Source organism: Bidens hawaiensis, unplaced genomic scaffold (genome assembly GCF_021521415.1).
Source record: "Bidens hawaiensis isolate Kalapana, Puna unplaced genomic scaffold, B.hawaiensis_p1.1 tig00007258_1, whole genome shotgun sequence".
Classification (NCBI taxonomy): domain Eukaryota; kingdom Viridiplantae; phylum Streptophyta; class Magnoliopsida; order Asterales; family Asteraceae; genus Bidens; species Bidens hawaiensis.
In genome coordinates, this window is record NW_027491502.1 from 49,686 (window position 1) to 65,782 (window position 16,097).

General features: G+C 33.2%; 3 protein-coding genes across 3 annotated transcripts; 2 read left to right on the forward strand and 1 right to left on the reverse strand.

The window, feature by feature from the left end:
• Positions 1 to 1,059: 1,059 nt before the first annotated feature.
• Positions 1,060 to 2,557, forward strand: LOC143634862 (GDSL esterase/lipase At4g10955-like). The gene is made up of 2 exons (XM_077102833.1): positions 1,060 to 1,400; positions 1,516 to 2,557. Exons 1-2 carry the CDS (start codon positions 1,336 to 1,338, stop codon positions 2,501 to 2,503), a joined length of 1,053 nt encoding a protein of 350 aa, XP_076958948.1. The 5' UTR covers positions 1,060 to 1,335; the 3' UTR covers positions 2,504 to 2,557.
• A 4,087-nt stretch (positions 2,558 to 6,644) lies between these two features.
• Positions 6,645 to 8,360, reverse strand: LOC143634863 (flavanone 3-dioxygenase 3-like). Its single transcript, XM_077102834.1, has 2 exons — positions 8,118 to 8,360; positions 6,645 to 7,243 (listed from the first exon to the last, which is right to left on the reverse strand). The coding sequence occupies exons 1-2, from the start codon at positions 8,288 to 8,290 to the stop codon at positions 6,670 to 6,672; spliced, it is 747 nt and encodes a 248-aa protein (XP_076958949.1). The 5' UTR covers positions 8,291 to 8,360; the 3' UTR covers positions 6,645 to 6,669.
• Positions 8,361 to 14,967: 6,607 nt separating this feature from the next.
• Positions 14,968 to 15,912, forward strand: LOC143634864 (mavicyanin-like). Its single transcript, XM_077102835.1, has 2 exons — positions 14,968 to 15,273; positions 15,354 to 15,912. The coding sequence occupies exons 1-2, from the start codon at positions 15,108 to 15,110 to the stop codon at positions 15,737 to 15,739; spliced, it is 552 nt and encodes a 183-aa protein (XP_076958950.1). The 5' UTR covers positions 14,968 to 15,107; the 3' UTR covers positions 15,740 to 15,912.
• The last annotated feature ends 185 nt before the right edge of the window (positions 15,913 to 16,097 follow it).

Consider the following 16,097-nt stretch of genomic DNA (forward strand, 5'->3'; position numbering starts at 1 on the left):
ACCATGCGATCCTTCGAATAGCCTTTTTAGTGTTATGGCCTTTAGTCTGACCCACGACGACGAAGAGCTATTCTATATTGAGACAACTCTGAACAGGAGAAGTTTCTTCCTCCACGCGGTTGGTTACCTGACCTGAGGCCCGTGAGTTTTGTAGCAGCATGTTACATGTCATTTATATGTATTATGTATACATTCATATATTTATTGAATACTTTTATAGACGAGCAATAATTTGTGTAATGTATGAACTGATTTTCTCAAATGTGAAAATGAAATGCATGTATATCTATAAAGTTAAAGCAGAAAAATAAGTTGTAAGCTAACAAATTTGACTTTTACTAACCGGCTATAACTTTGGCTTAATATATCAAACATGTGACAATATACTTTAGCATTCCCCAAGCAAAATGGTGGTACTAACGTGACCATTCTCAAATGAAAAAAAAATCTATCCCAAGACATTTTATGTGTTGAAGAATCACAAGATTGACAACTAAGTGAGTAGCTATCATGTTAGTGTAAGATAGCTTTAAGAAAGATAAATATAACTTATGCGGGGGCGGACCTACCCCCGAAGGACCTTAAACTTTCTTTAATGTAAATTGTATCCAAAAATCTTGATCACACACCTTAAAATTTTGGTTAAATCCTCTGATTCCCTCTATGAAAAAAAATTCTAGGTCTGTCGCCGAATTTATACAATATAAACATAATTCATTGAAATTCACAACAATATGAGTTATTCAGTTTTTGTATTATTATTTCAAAATATATAACCATAATTAATCTGTATAAACATAATTGATCCATGAATTTAAATACACCAATCAACCTAAGGCCATGGAAAATTGTATTAGATATTGGTAGGTGGTGCCGTACATCTCAACAGAACATTTGACATTGAGAAGAATATTGTGTATATAAAGTTAATATACATTCATAAACCTTAAAAATGAGTGAGAATTGCAATATATATGACTTGGTTATAGAATAACTACTTTATATAATCATTAGTATATGATAAAATCAAATCATGGTTCATGATTCTCTTGTTACATCAACAAAAGTCAAATCTGTGCTTATATTTGTCTATTGCTACTTGCTTAATGACAGCCCACTTCAGAAACAAAGTAAGAAAGTAAGCATATGCAAAGTCAAAGTCAACTCCAAATTATTTATTCTCTATTGTTTATACAAGCATCAATCTAAATCCCTAGAAATCCCAACCTCTTAAACTCAATTTCATGTTTAGTTTACTTTCATCTTCATCAAAGATGTATTTTTACAAATTCACATAACAAACTAAACTGAAATAGAATCTCGAATCGACTAATAATGGTGTCCCATCGAGAAGTATTTGACGTTTCGGGACCTGTGCAACTACTAAATTCTTTTGATTGGTAGGTATTGTTGTATAGAAAGAAGTATTTTCAAATTTGTAAATCAAATAACATGTAATTTAAAATTTATGTATTGTAAGAGGTACACGACTTATGAATTATATATTTTTTTCAGGAGGAACACATTCCACCGCAGATCAGTCGCTGCTAGCCTCGTGCAAGGCGTATACATACTAGAAAAAGACCGACAACGTCGAACCATCGGTAACGAGCACGAAACTCACGCGGCGCCATGGTACGAACGTTTCCACTTCCAACTAAACCACGTCATCGTCGACGAAACCGATCTATCCTATTTCGGAGCGATTTACGAGCTCAAATACGCGCATCCATTCTTCCACCAATCCACACCGCTCCCTCCGCGATTCGTGATTGCATTCCGCGGCACAATCACGCGATCTCTCACCAAATCCGAAGACATGAACCTCAACTTCAAATGCATATTTGACAAACTCGAACAAAGCCCTAGGTTTCGCACTGCATTCGAAGCCGTATCGAATATCGTCACGGTTTATGGATCCGGAAGCGTGTGGTTGGCAGGACACTCGCTAGGTGCATCGATCGCAATGCTCGCCGGACGAATAATGGCGAAATCGAGGTTTCAAATCGAAACGTATTTGTTCAATCCGCCGTACATTTCGCTTCCTATAGAAAAAATAATTTCAAATCAAACGGTAAAACACGGCGTGCGAATTGCCGGTAGTTTCATAACCGCCGGAATCGCGGCGGTTATGAAACGAAAGGATTCGGATCCGGATCAGGATCCGAATTCTGATCCTGATCCGGATCCGTTTGTGGTGTTGTCCGAATGGACGCCATACGTGTATGTGAATCCATCGGATCCGATATGTGCTGAGTTCATTGGATACTTTCAGCACAGGGATAAGATGGAGCGTATCGGCGTCGGGAAGATCGAGCGGGTTGCGACGAGGTATACGATTGCCGGAGCGTTTGGTGGAGATTCGGAGCGGTTGCATATTCTGCCGACGGCGTATTTGACGGTGAATTTGAGTCCGTCGGACGGGTTTAAGCAAGCGCATGGGATACATCAGTGGTGGCAACAGCATTTTCAGTGGCAGTCGAAGCTGTATAAGTTTAAATAGGTTTGTGTTTGTTTGTTTGTTTGAAGTTTTTCCCGCGTTTTTATGCATTTTTGTTTTGTGAAGAGTATAAATTAAGTGGTGAATTCTGTTTTGCATGAGGGTAAAGTTGTAAATTTATATTGTTTAAATTAATGGTTCGGGGCATGTAGCTCGCTCGAATAAAACTTGCTAAAAAAATTGATTTGAAATGATATGAGATGAGGTGGCTCATTTTTGTAACCAAGCCGAGCTCGACCCAAGCTAAGCTCATGTCATGGCTCGGCTTGTTGGCTCGCTCATAAGCTCGTTTAACTTCAAGCTTGAGCTCAACCCAAGCTCAGCTCAGGTCATGGCTCGGCTCGTTTTAACTTCAAGCTCGAGCTCGACCCAGGCTCGGCTCATTGGCTCGATCTTAGGCTCAATTAACTTCAAGCTCGAGCTAAGCCGAGTTGCCTCGTTTAATTTCGAGCTCACAGTTGCTTGACTCGGGTACGACTCGTGAACTACCCTAGTTCAATTGCGGGTTAGCATAGCCAAGACTCGTGCATATTGTTAAAAACGTCCATGCAAGATCACTGTGGCTACTGGCTAGTAACAAGATAATATGGGTCCAAAAAATATCCAGATAACAACAGCCAAATGATGGGTTGGACCCATTAATAAACTAACTAATAGTGACAATTGGTATAGAATAAATGGCTAATAAGGGCAAGTGTAGTCAGGCAATAAAATGGAGGTTTTGGGGCGAAAAGGGGTTGCAACATCGACCCCTGTGCTACAAATGGGCGATTTGAGGGGGAAGGGGGGCGAGAAGCAGATGTCGTCCGTTCTTCCTTTTTTATTATTATTATTATTATATTCAAATGTGTTATATATATATATAGGAGATGGTTCAAGAGAAAAATAATATTATTGCAAGAAATGTGATAAATGAATATGGACCACTAGTTTTGTTTTAAGTTTTAAATGCTTAAAGCTAAATAAAGAAAATATTAATTATTCTCTTTCTTCAATTAATATAACTAATAAACCATAATACTTATCTATTTAATTAATATAACTGATTAAATTATTATAATTAGAAAATATTAAGAACTCATTTATTTTTATAACTTACTTTTTGTTTCTTAAATTTTTATCCTGCACAAATATAATTTATTCATATATTAAAATTTCTTTCTATCCAAAACTAATTTCTTCGAACTCAATATATTAATATCCATCAACACATACTTACATTATGATGAATAATATCAAAAAACTATTATACATGTATTTGCATTAAATATCAACAAAAAAACATACAACCTACATAAAAACGTATAATCTACACTTGTTCTAAGAATAAGACAACATATAAGCTACACACGAAAAACATTTAACCTACACACAAAATTCATCATCAATAAAATACACACGAACACGAAACATTTAACCTACACACGAATAACGTATAACCTACACACGAAAATTTTATCTTACACAAATACAATTTATTCATACATTAATTTCTTTTTATTCAAAACCAATTTCTTCAAACTCAACATATCAATATCCATCAACACGTAGTTACATTGTGATGAATAATACAAAAAACTATCTTACACGTGTTTGCATTAAATGTCAATGAAAAATAGACAACCTACACAAAAACATATAACTTACACTTGTCTAAGAATAAAAAAATATATAACCTACATACGAAAAACATATAACCTACGCATGTGTAGGATATGTGTATCTTTGTGTAGTTTATATAGTTGTTGATGTTGAATTCCATATGTAAGTTGTATGCTTTTTGTATGTTGTACGTTTTTATCACTCAAAACAAGTGTAGGTTATATAACTTTGTCTAACTTGTATATCTATTGTTTACATTTAATGGACACATTTGTATGATATTTTTTATTATTATTTATGACGATAATTTTTATAGGCATATCAATTGAAAAAAATATATATTATGTTTTGATATTTAGTGTTAAAAAACATGCTAATAAATTGAGTGGAAATTATTTTTTTAATATAAATAATAGTATTATATGAATAAATTGTATTTATGTTGAATAAAATGAAGAACATGTAAATAAAAAATAAAACTAAAGTAGTTTTTTTATCTTTTTAATTGTTATAGTTAAATTAATTAAATATATTAATTAGAGAGAGATTCATTATGGTTATATTAGTTGTATTAATTGGAGAGAGATAGTGCATTTATTGTTACATTTACATCTTTTTTATTTATTTTTAAATATTTAAAACTTAAAAAAAACTAGTGGCTCAGATTCATTTCTCTCATTTCTTGCAATAATTTGATTTCTTTCTTGAACTTAAACCTATATATATATATATATAGGTAAATGATCAAATACGCTAATAACTTATCGTACAATACATACGCGACAATTTTAGACGTCGATTTCAAAAGACACGCAGTGGCAAACTTGTAAATAATTTCAATTCGTTTTCATCCTAATTAAACGCTACATCGATTCAACCATCTTCACCGACACTATTTGCAAACGCTAATTCAATTGGATTGAACTGAAATAAGCCGTTCACAGAAACCCATTTGCAGAACTTTTTAATACGTTCCATATTTGTTCATATAATATAATAGATTATCAAATTGACTGTCGATTGATGATTTTTTTTTATAAATAAGAGATTATATAAAGTGATTAAACTATTTGCAAACACCAATTCAATTGGAATGAACTGAAATAAGCCGTTCGCAGAAACCCATTTGCAGTACTTTTAATACGTTTCATATTTGTTCATATAATATAATCGATTATCAAATTGACTGCTGATTGATGATTTTTTATGAAGATATTATATAAAGTGATTAAACGTTTCATTCATGTTTGTTTGCTTAAACGTTCTACGATATTGTAGAACGTATTTACATAATGTATTAACATAAAGTATAAACAATCTGATGATATCAAGTAGTACATATTAACTATTCATATAAACAGTCTGATTATTAACTTGGGATCGATTATGAATTGTAAATCAGGCTTGATGTTACTGAATATGGGTTAGTATAAACAGAACGTATAAACAAGTAGAACGTATTAAAAGAATGAATAAACAAGTAGAACGTATAAACAATATGATGATATCAAGTGAACGTATGAACACCCAGTACTTTTTAGAACTTCTAAACTTTATCAGAACTTCTAAACTTTTTTAAACACCCTGAACTTCTTAGAAAGTATTAAAATGTTTAAAGATGTTCCTTTCTTTTAACACCCAGAACTTCTTTGAATGTAGTAGAACGTTTAAAGATGTTCTTTTTTGGTCAGAACGTTTAAAGGTTTTCAGTTTTGTTTCAGAACGTTTAAACATAATATTTTGAACCCTAATCATAGCTCGATTGAGTGCGTTATTTCTGCAATTCCATAATCGATTGATGATTCTAAAGCTTCTTACACATCAATTCGATTGATTAAATCATCAACTTTTGATCAATTTGAATATTATTAACCTACAGCGATAATGGGTTTATCGATTTTGATTATGCTTTAGTTTTGTGGATGATTTGATTATGGTTAAAGGCTTGCAGCGAGTGACGATCTGTTGTGCGAGAAGTATCTTTTGATTTAATTACAATTATGCCACCGCGTAGTTTTAATTGCAATTAGGATCGGGTGGTGCAGGGTCTCGCGTACCTAACGTACGATAACCTATTATTGTACGTTAACTCACCCCTATATATATATATATAGGGGCTACAACACCATTACACCCTAAAAACAAAAATCTACCATTTGCTAACTAGGCGACACATGACGCAAAACACCCTATTTTATATCCCTCCACTACACATAGCCTAACATAATCTGGAGTGTTTGATTTTTTTTTATACTCTCGTAAGAATCCTAGCTCCATCATCCTCGCATGTCATTTTGACCATTTAATTTTACAAGAATATCATAAAATACCTTAAGTTCATGACATGTTCTTTGCGGTCCTCCTAAAATAGCCAATTTCATTTTTTATTAAATTATCCAGATAACTATTTAATCAGATGTATTAATATTATTGAAACATATTTGGTAATAATCAAACACTTTTACTAAAATAGAAAACAAGGTACAAGTACAACTGAAGCAAATATCATTATCTTAATGATTTATTGCAAACTTGATTATTCATTAAATTATATTCCTATTGAACTTCTAATTGATCTTGAGTGATCCAATGAAGCTCTTTCCTTCAGCGATGTCGTTTTTAGTGAGAAAATCAAGGAAATCCTTAAAACTACTTTCTTTATAGTTTTTCGGATTTTCATCAGTAACAAGCTCTTCAGCAGTTGCCATCTTCTCGTGCATCCCCAAGCTATGGAGGCTGGCAATAGAAATCCTAGTTATCTCATTGTTGACTGTAACTCTATGTAGCATGCTTTTATATAGTCCATTGCTTAGCACTTCCACATGGTCTCCAACATGGATTTGGAGTGCCCCGTGTTGCTCGGGAACCAGTTGCCAAGTGCCACTAGATGGGTTCATGATCTCAAGGCCACTTGAGCTATAAAGAACTATGGTTATGCAACTATAGTCCGAGTGAGGCGGTAGCCCTAGAGTCATAGCTGGGTCTGGGCACGGTGGGTAGCAGTTAACCGCCATCACTTGCATCCCGTCTTCCATCTTTTGTTCAATATATTTTGGGCCGATTCCTAGACTTTCTGTTATCGCTCCCATAATTTGAATGGCCAAAAGCCTTGCTTTCCAAGCATAATTCCCCATCTTTTCCCTACATCATAGTTTAGCAAATATATAATGCATAAAAATAATAAGAATCATAAAAGGATTAACTTGGTAACGTCATAACATGACGTATAACGTGCATTTTTTATAACGTATAAATATAACTTAGAAAGTACGTCATACCCGCCAAGTATAAACCATATGTATAACTAGTTATGATAATTCATCACGTGCGCTACAAGTTCCGATGTATGTGAAAAATATGTAGTTTAAAATCATGTTCAGATGGAATAGTTAGGCGAAAAATAATGTGTTATTATTATTCATTTGATGTACAACAAAATACCTTTTTGTATACGCATGCCTTGAAAACAAAGTATCACAATACTTACCTCGTGATTTTACCATAATTTCACCCCACGCTTAAACTCAAGAAGTGAGATTCGAATCAACGATGTCAAACATAAGAAACCTTTAGAAGAACCTAAAGTAATAGAAATGACAACAACATTGATCTTGTATAGCATAACTTTTTCTAATAACTTAGATACTTAATTTTGTTATTTTTCTAATGCTTCATGTCCAAAAATAGCTATAGTAGATGGTTTCGAGTCTTTTGTCTTATATAATAATACTTTTTCCTTTCTTTTTTTAAGTCTCCAACTAGTTCCGTACTTCCTGTGAAAAGATCACTCTAGACACCAATGAAACATAGTTTCAGGTGTCATGATCAAGTGGGGTTTGTTTTAAAAATTATTATTAAACAATGACAAAAATAGATATGTTGATGTATGGATTCAAGTGGGGTCTGTTTCCAAACAATAAAAGGACTTATAAAATAGGACCTTTGTAGGATATTTATAAAATGTTTCATTAAATGACATGCACAAGTAAGGTCCTAAATATGATTGTGATATTACCTGTAATCTGGTGGGTTATCAGGCCATTGTTTAATCCAGTCATTAAGAGGATGAGCATAATGCTTAAGAAAAACCCTCCAAAACTGAATTTTGTCCACTCCATCTTTTATACTTGTCCCGTAACGAACTGGCTTGTGAACATCTTTCGACATGAATTGTGACTTCTCCGACATTGGCAAGTCGAAAAACCGAAATGCAGCTTCGAGTGCTTCATCTAGCACCTTTTGTGGTATCCCATGGTTGATTATCTATTTCTCACATTAAATGGACCGATTAAATTAAGAAAGTAATAGCTTATAGACGTGTTAAGAACCAACATTTAATATTGAAAACGTTACAAAAAATAAAAACTCACCTGAAAGAAACCTTTCTCACGACACGCATTTCCAATGTTCTTGACAATCATGGGGTGTTGAACAGGGTCGTTGAATCCAGCAAAGTCAACGACCACAACATCAGCACTGTCAGGGGTCAAACTAGGTTTATCTGATGATGGGATTTCATAACATTTAGGAACATGTGAGGACCCAGTTTCTTGCGGTGTTTCACCCATTGGATACGGCTTGGACTCATCATGATCTTCGTCGCTTTCCATGTTAGAATGTGAATGAGTAGTGAGGTTGCAACTTTTATTTATAGGGATTTCAATGTTACATTATGAACTTATTCCACAATCTTCTTACTATAAATAGAAACATTAAAAAAGATGGTGACATAAGTGGAATGTTCGTTTTGGTAAAGATGCTAAATGTGGAGCTTTTCTGGCGCTAACGGCAAGCAAGTTGTGTTGAGCGGCGTTCAGACACACCCTTAATTTTAAGTCTATTTAGTATATGTTGCCAAAATCTGTTCCACAACTATAGGAATTTATTGTCCTTTTTCTACATTTGCATCAACTTTTTTTGTGTAGCTTTGCATTGCAAATTTGTTCTTGTGTCATGTGTCTAGGAAATCATAGCTCTTAATATAACTTACTGATTGTGTTGAAAATAAACGCCATGTAGCCGGAAGACATAATGCGACACAAGGCGTGTGGGAGATGGTGTCTAAGCCATAATTACACACTAGCTGCGTGCCCGCGCGATGCAGCGTGGTTGCACGCAAACATGACATCGGATGTGTAACCGGTGATACTGTTTCTGTATGTGTGTGACTTAACAATAGTATGTGTGTGACCTGACGATAGTATGCTCATATTGCGGCATTGGAATCTTAACCGGTGTTAGTAAGCACGTCACACAACGACTGTGCACGCTCAGTCAGGTGTTGGTGCGCACGTAACGCTACATTGAACTCGTCTTGACCCGCACCCGTTCCGCTTGGCAATGTTCTGACCGAAATTCGTTATGACTTTACCCCTTTCAACCCAAACCCGTCCCTACCCAAACCAAATTAACCTTTTTGTATCGACTCATTCCAACCTTAACCTTTTAGACCCATGACCTGAACGGCTAAAATCGTCCGATTCGTTTGGTAGGTCTTTAATGGTAATCACGTAACACTTTAAGTTTTTAAAATGAAAAAAGTATAGCAATACCATACTCAAATTAAAGAGAATAAAATACTCGTTTTTATGGTATAATGTTTTTAAAAAAATATTTGCGTGTGAAAAAGTTATAAACGTTTAAACGTCGTCGGGGTAGTTGGTTTAAAATAAGGGGTATATATGTAACTATTATATAAATTAACAAAATGTGATTAAAGTTAAATGACCAAACTTGTAATTATTTTTTAATAAATTAAAAATAAACCGTAACATTATTTTGGCTATGCTAAATGACAAAATTTTCAAAATACAAAATTGCCCATAAAATGCCTTAATTTTATGCATTATAGTTTGTACTAAAATCAACAAGTTAGGTACCTCTTAAAAATTAAGAGGTCCCTTACTCATGCTTTATATATAGTATAGATAAAGTTAAATAATCACGTAATATATTCCGCAATTTATATGATAGTTAAGCAACTTATATTTAAAGTTTCGCAATTTACATAAAAAGCCTATGAAAACTTGAAAAAAAAATCAACAATTACAAGGTATACCATTTTACCCCTTAATGCCATTTTCATCTTTTTCACATATAGTTAATTGCTTGATTGGTCCATGTTTTTCATATATTACGTCGCTGACCCTCAGCGTTTAATAATTACACATTTAATCCTAATAATTGCAAACTTATTACTAAAGTGGTCGAGACGTATGAATTTTGTAACTATAGTGGCCCTTACCGGCTAATGACGTTAATCTTTCAGTTAAGTCCATATAAAATGACCAAACTAGCCTCAATATAATAATAATAATAATAACTAAAAACAAGTAATTGATACGAAGTTTGTTCAGAGTATTTTAACTGAACACAGATAGTTGATTTGCAGAAGGATTGGTTGTAGCAGCGGTAATAATGGTGGTTTCGGCGTTCAGCTAACCCTAAATTGGTATTGCAGAGTTTAAGGTCAATTTTCGGAGTGAATTTGTGAGGTAAATGATCTAGAATACAGATGATTGATGTTTTAAATTGAGAAAACTTAGATTGCTAATTAATGATTGAGTTGTAAATTGCAATTGATAAAATCGAAGTGATAATTGATATGTAGAATCGATTTAGGGGTTATGAATGTTAGGTGGCAGCTAGTGGTGTTCTAGCGGGTGGCTGATGGTTGTGGCTGGAGGGTAGGGGCTGGTGGGTTTGACTGGAGGGTAACGACTAGTGATTCTGCATGTGAAAATGGAGGGTTTAGTAGAGGGTCTTCTACGATGGTGTGGGGGTGGGTGGTACTAGTGGTGGTGGATATTGGGTGGGGTGGGGTGGGGTGGGGTGGTGGTTGTTATTATAGTTATTATTGTGGGTAGTTTGGTCATTTTATACGGACCTGACTGAAAAAATAACGACGTTAGCCAATAAAACCTGCTATAATTACAAAATTCATAACTAAAGACCACCTTAGTAATAGTTTACAACTAATTAAGATCAAACATATAATTATTAACGTATTAAGCTTTGAGGTCCAATAGTATAATATCTGCAAATCGTTGTGTCCACCAGACCAACCAAACAATTAACTCTTACACATAATTACATTGTAATCTTGTAATTTCCAACTTGTAGCTGTGATCTTGTGTTGCTATAAATGCAATTATAAATCTTTTTTTATTATATAATTGTAAAAAATAAAAAAATGTTCAAAGTTCAAACTATGTTGTTAGATCTGTCCTTTGGAAAAAAATGTTGTTAGATACTTAGAGCTGAAGTGAAAAACCGATGCATATGTTTCTGTTTATGAAGTGGTTCCAAAGGTTGGGAATGAGGTTGGGTGCACGTGGATATGTTGTACGTGTACGTACGTTACGTTGCCTCAAATTCCGTAAATTGCAAACGACACCCCTCAACTTGTTACGGTTTTTCTTTGACTTTTAAACATGTCATTCGCACGAGGGATCCTTCTTCACAACCTCTTGTATCTTCGGATTAAGCCGCCTTTGCGGCTGAAAGATAGTTTTGAAATTATTCTCCATGAGGATTCTATGAGTGCAAAATGAAGGGTTGATACCATTGATGTCGATAATTGAAAGACTAGGAGCCGGATCATAATACGTCATCATATACGTAAAGATACAATATGATACGGATCGAAAACGTTGTGTTTATTATACTATGCTAAATGGCGAAAACACGTAGCAAATGAACTAAACACATGTCAACTTGTGTAATTATCATTATATTCATATAACAGTTTCAGAGTACAAGTGATAATATTTCAGTCAAAGATTAATCAGAAAGTTTCAAAATATAACAAGTTTAACCCTATTTATACACACTTTCCTATGGACCGTTGCCCAAAATAATTTCTATGTAAAACGTCAAACTTGTTTTAACTGTGGCACTCCCGGTCATATTGCTAGAAATTTTTCACATCATCCATACGTTCCTTAATATGGATTTTATCAGATGAATATGCCTCGTAATACCTATATGCGAAATTTCATGTATAACCAGGCTAATCCATATGATGATGATTGGAACATAAATAAATGATTATTTGGTGTTTCAACGTCTTCAAGGTACGTGGACATTTAGAATGTATGTTTTTGATAGCCGTGGTATTGAACGTGTCAATTTCAATGATGAGTTTGTATACAACGGTCCGAGGAATCATCCGGAGTACGGTTATGTTTCAATGGTGATAGACATTGAAAGTGATGATGAAAATGAACAACTACTACTGGAAGGTAGTTATTTACATTTTCTTTTATCTTATAATTTTTATTACAGTTTATATTATTAATACATTGATAACTTAAATTTATATTTATAGGAGTTGATGTTGGTGTGGAAGATGATGATGAACCGGTTTTGGATATTATTGTTCCTCATGTTCTAGATGTAATTTATTTTGGATCAAAGCTTATAAATAAAACAACAAATGTTGTTTACAAGGAGATTTTTGCAAACATACTAAATGTAATTGTTTAAATTTCATATGTAATTCAATTTGGAATCTCATAATAAATGTAATGGTTATAATGTATTTATTTTGTTTTACATTTTACAACATTGTACTTAACTTGTTTTGTTTAATATTTTTTTGGTATCCTATATTTAATTTTTTTATTTAATTATAAATAATTTATTATTTTTAATATTATAAACAAATTTTCTGGATATAAACCTGTTTTTTTAAAATTCGTTTTATAAGTTACCTTTTTAATATTTACTTTTTAATGTAAAATATTTAAGATATTTATCATACTATTTAATTAAATATTATTAACTATAGGCTAACTATACATTATAATAACTAGATAGATTTCATCATTAATTTTCTTGGAACAATAAAACCGTCACTTCTTATATCAATTTTCTTTTTTTTGATTCCAGTACTTTGTCCTTATAGAATATGCAAGTTTGATACCAATTAATAATACAAATATTACTTGTAAGTTTCATTTGAATAATTTGTATTTGGTTAAAGTATAAATTAAAATTGTTCGTTTCTATTTTAGATTTATAGTATTGATATTTTTTTATCTTCTAACTCCTGACTTAACGATATTGTAAGGACGGATATCATTTAAAACGAGTTTCACATACTTAACTTTTATGTGGTGTTTTATAATCTTTGTAGTAAATCCGTTTAATATTCAGATGCATCTTTCAATACATATATGTCAACTGTCAAGTATACGGATACAAGATGGTAGTCTCATAATTCACCCATACATGTCGGGAGTCTCATAATACACCCGCTTAGGTTTAGATCCTTATAATACACGTACACTATCAAGTTTGAAGGCGTTTCTGAACTTGAAATTATTAATACTTTGTAAAACTAATATCACTATCACATTCGTTTGTTATGATCGACAACCAACCTCATTAATATTGGTATCTAAAAGTAGGGGTGTTCATGGTTCGGTTCGAAACAGCGAAACCGTTCAAACTAGTCATCGGTTTGGTTTCACAGTTGGTTTTCTTTCTTAACTTTCGGTCGGTTGCTTTCAACATTTTCAAACCGTAATGAAAAGTTTGGTTTACGGTTTATACCCAAAACAACCGTATAAAACCATACCAGACCGTATGATTTAATTATAAATATTGTCTAAATATATTATATTATATATGTATGTGTACAAATATACTAATAAACATAATTAAATATAAATTATTAATGCTTATAACAAACATTATTAAATACAAAGACCAACGGTAAATAAAAAAAATGTGGCCTAATTAAGCCCAATTTACAACGCAAAAAGACTTTAATTTGCCTTTTAAAATTTCGAATAAGAATCTAGGAATCAATTTTTGTAACATTATTTGTTAAATTCTATAAATTACGAAGAGCTATATAATTACATATCATAAATTACTTTGAGCATTTTGTATAAAACCCCAACAAGCCCAAACCGTGAAAACGGCCAAACCGTTGCTAACAGTTCAGTGTGGTTTAGTTTAAGAGTTCAGCGGTTTGGTTTTGGTTTACGAAAATAAAAAATCGTTACTAACAGTTTGATTACGGTTTGATGTAAAAACCCGTGAAAACCGGACCATGAACACCCCTATTTAAAACGATAACAAGTTTCACGAAAAAGACCACTTATGCATCCATCATATTATGAACCATTTATATTACACATTTAGTATCTTTTACGGATTACAAGTCTTTTCATACTATATGGCAACCCTATACAACCCATGTGTGATCTTAAGTCCGTCCTTGATCTTGTGATGGTAGAACCCAAATACAAACTAACCGAAAAGCCAAATACAACTGGTCCAAATAAAACCACATAAACTTTTGTTTTAAGCTAGTCTCACTTCAATGATAGATTAGGTAGCCTACAATTGTGAATTCTATAACGAATCATCGTTACACTTTTAAATTATATTGTAACTAAAATGACTACTATGTATTTCCAGTACCCAAAGTCCTTTGAACCTTTGTACTTGCAAGAATTTGATCATATTACTCTTATTTAAGAGCGGCAAATACCATGCCAGTATGCCACTAGACCTTAGTATAAAATAAACATGTTCATGTCGAAGTTACCTTTAATTTTTATACAAACAATTGTACCTCAAATACAATTATACAAACATTGATATATGACATAGTTATGAACCTTATAATAATAATACTTAAAAAAGATGTTTCAACTGCCATGCACAACATTTTCTTGCTTCTAGCCACCAAACCTCAACTTCACTTTCTTCTTCATCAACCCACGTATAGGTTGACTGACGCTTTAGCCAGTTGCACCGTACAACTTCATAATGAAAGAACGAGCATTATGATGAGAATCGTAAACCCCTCCACCGTTGGATCTTAGATTAATCAAAATGACAAAAAATAGTAATAATAATAATAACTTTTTAATCATTAGTTACATGGTGGTTGGTTTGGTCATCTAGATTTATTACAAATACAAGCAACCAACCTTAACTATATATACAACACAAGAATCTTAAAAGGTCATATTGAAACATTAATATGAGAAAGCAACTTGTGTTTGTGGCTTATGGTCTTATAGCCTTCGGGTTTGCGATAACATCGGATGCTAACACGTATGTAGTCGGGGACAACTCTGGTTGGGACATTAGCACGAATCTCGATACGTGGGAGCAAGGGAAGAAGTTCATCGTCGGTGATGTTTTGGGTAACTATTTCTTTTTGTATTTATAATGTTTAGTTGTTAGAATGTTATTAATAAATATTTTTTTTTCTTTTTGTATTCAGTATTCCAGTATGCGTCTACAGACAGTCTTTGCGAGGTAGGCCAAGAGAGTTTTCGAACATGCAACACGACAAATGTTATAAAATGTTATAGTAACGGTAACACGTCCATTCCTCTTACGAGACCGGGAGAAAGGTATTTCCTTTGTGGTAATAAGTTGTATTGTTATTCTGGAATGAAACTAGATGTGATAGTGGAGAGAAACCAGTCAGCTCCAGCCCCAACGGAGGCACCTCTAAGTGGTGTGCCCGATGTAGAGAGTGGTGGCTCCAAGAACAATAACCCTTCAACTATTGTACCTAGTGGTGTTGTGTCAGTTCGTGTCGGATCAAATCTAGTCTTGATGGGACTTTTAGGGTTTTGGAGTGTTTTGATCTCTGTTGTCTAATTGTGTGATTAATTAATACACATTGTAACATGTTTTATTCATTTGACATGGTTATTGAATTATTGTGAGAAATATTTTCATCCAACGGTGTGCACGGGTTGATCCGATTATGAGACTCACCTAAACTAACCAATCGGTAATTTTTGGTTTATTTGGTGTTAATTTTTCAGTTTTTGGTTCGTTTTAGTTAATTTCAGTTATTGGGCTAAAACTTTTACTTAGAAACACATGAATTTGATGCATGAAATGAATGCATAAGTATATGAAATGAATATATAAATAAATGAAGTGGTTGTATAAAACATAAATTACACATGCAATGGAGGTATAAAAGCGAAATATGTGAAAATATGAATGG

Coding starts and splice junctions, on each gene's coding strand:
- LOC143634862 (XM_077102833.1), top strand. CDS start 1,336: ATGGTGTCCCATCGAGAAGTATTTGACGTTTCGGGACCTGTGCAACTA. Junction 1,401..1,515: donor CTACTAAATTCTTTTGATTG/GTAGGTATTGTT, acceptor TATTTTTTTCAG/GAGGAACACATTCCACCGCA.
- LOC143634863 (XM_077102834.1), bottom strand. CDS start 8,290: ATGTCGGAGAAGTCACAATTCATGTCGAAAGATGTTCACAAGCCAGTT. Junction 7,244..8,117: donor GATAACCCACCAGATTACAG/GTAATATCACAA, acceptor ACTATGATGTAG/GGAAAAGATGGGGAATTATG.
- LOC143634864 (XM_077102835.1), top strand. CDS start 15,108: ATGAGAAAGCAACTTGTGTTTGTGGCTTATGGTCTTATAGCCTTCGGG. Junction 15,274..15,353: donor CATCGTCGGTGATGTTTTGG/GTAACTATTTCT, acceptor TTTTGTATTCAG/TATTCCAGTATGCGTCTACA.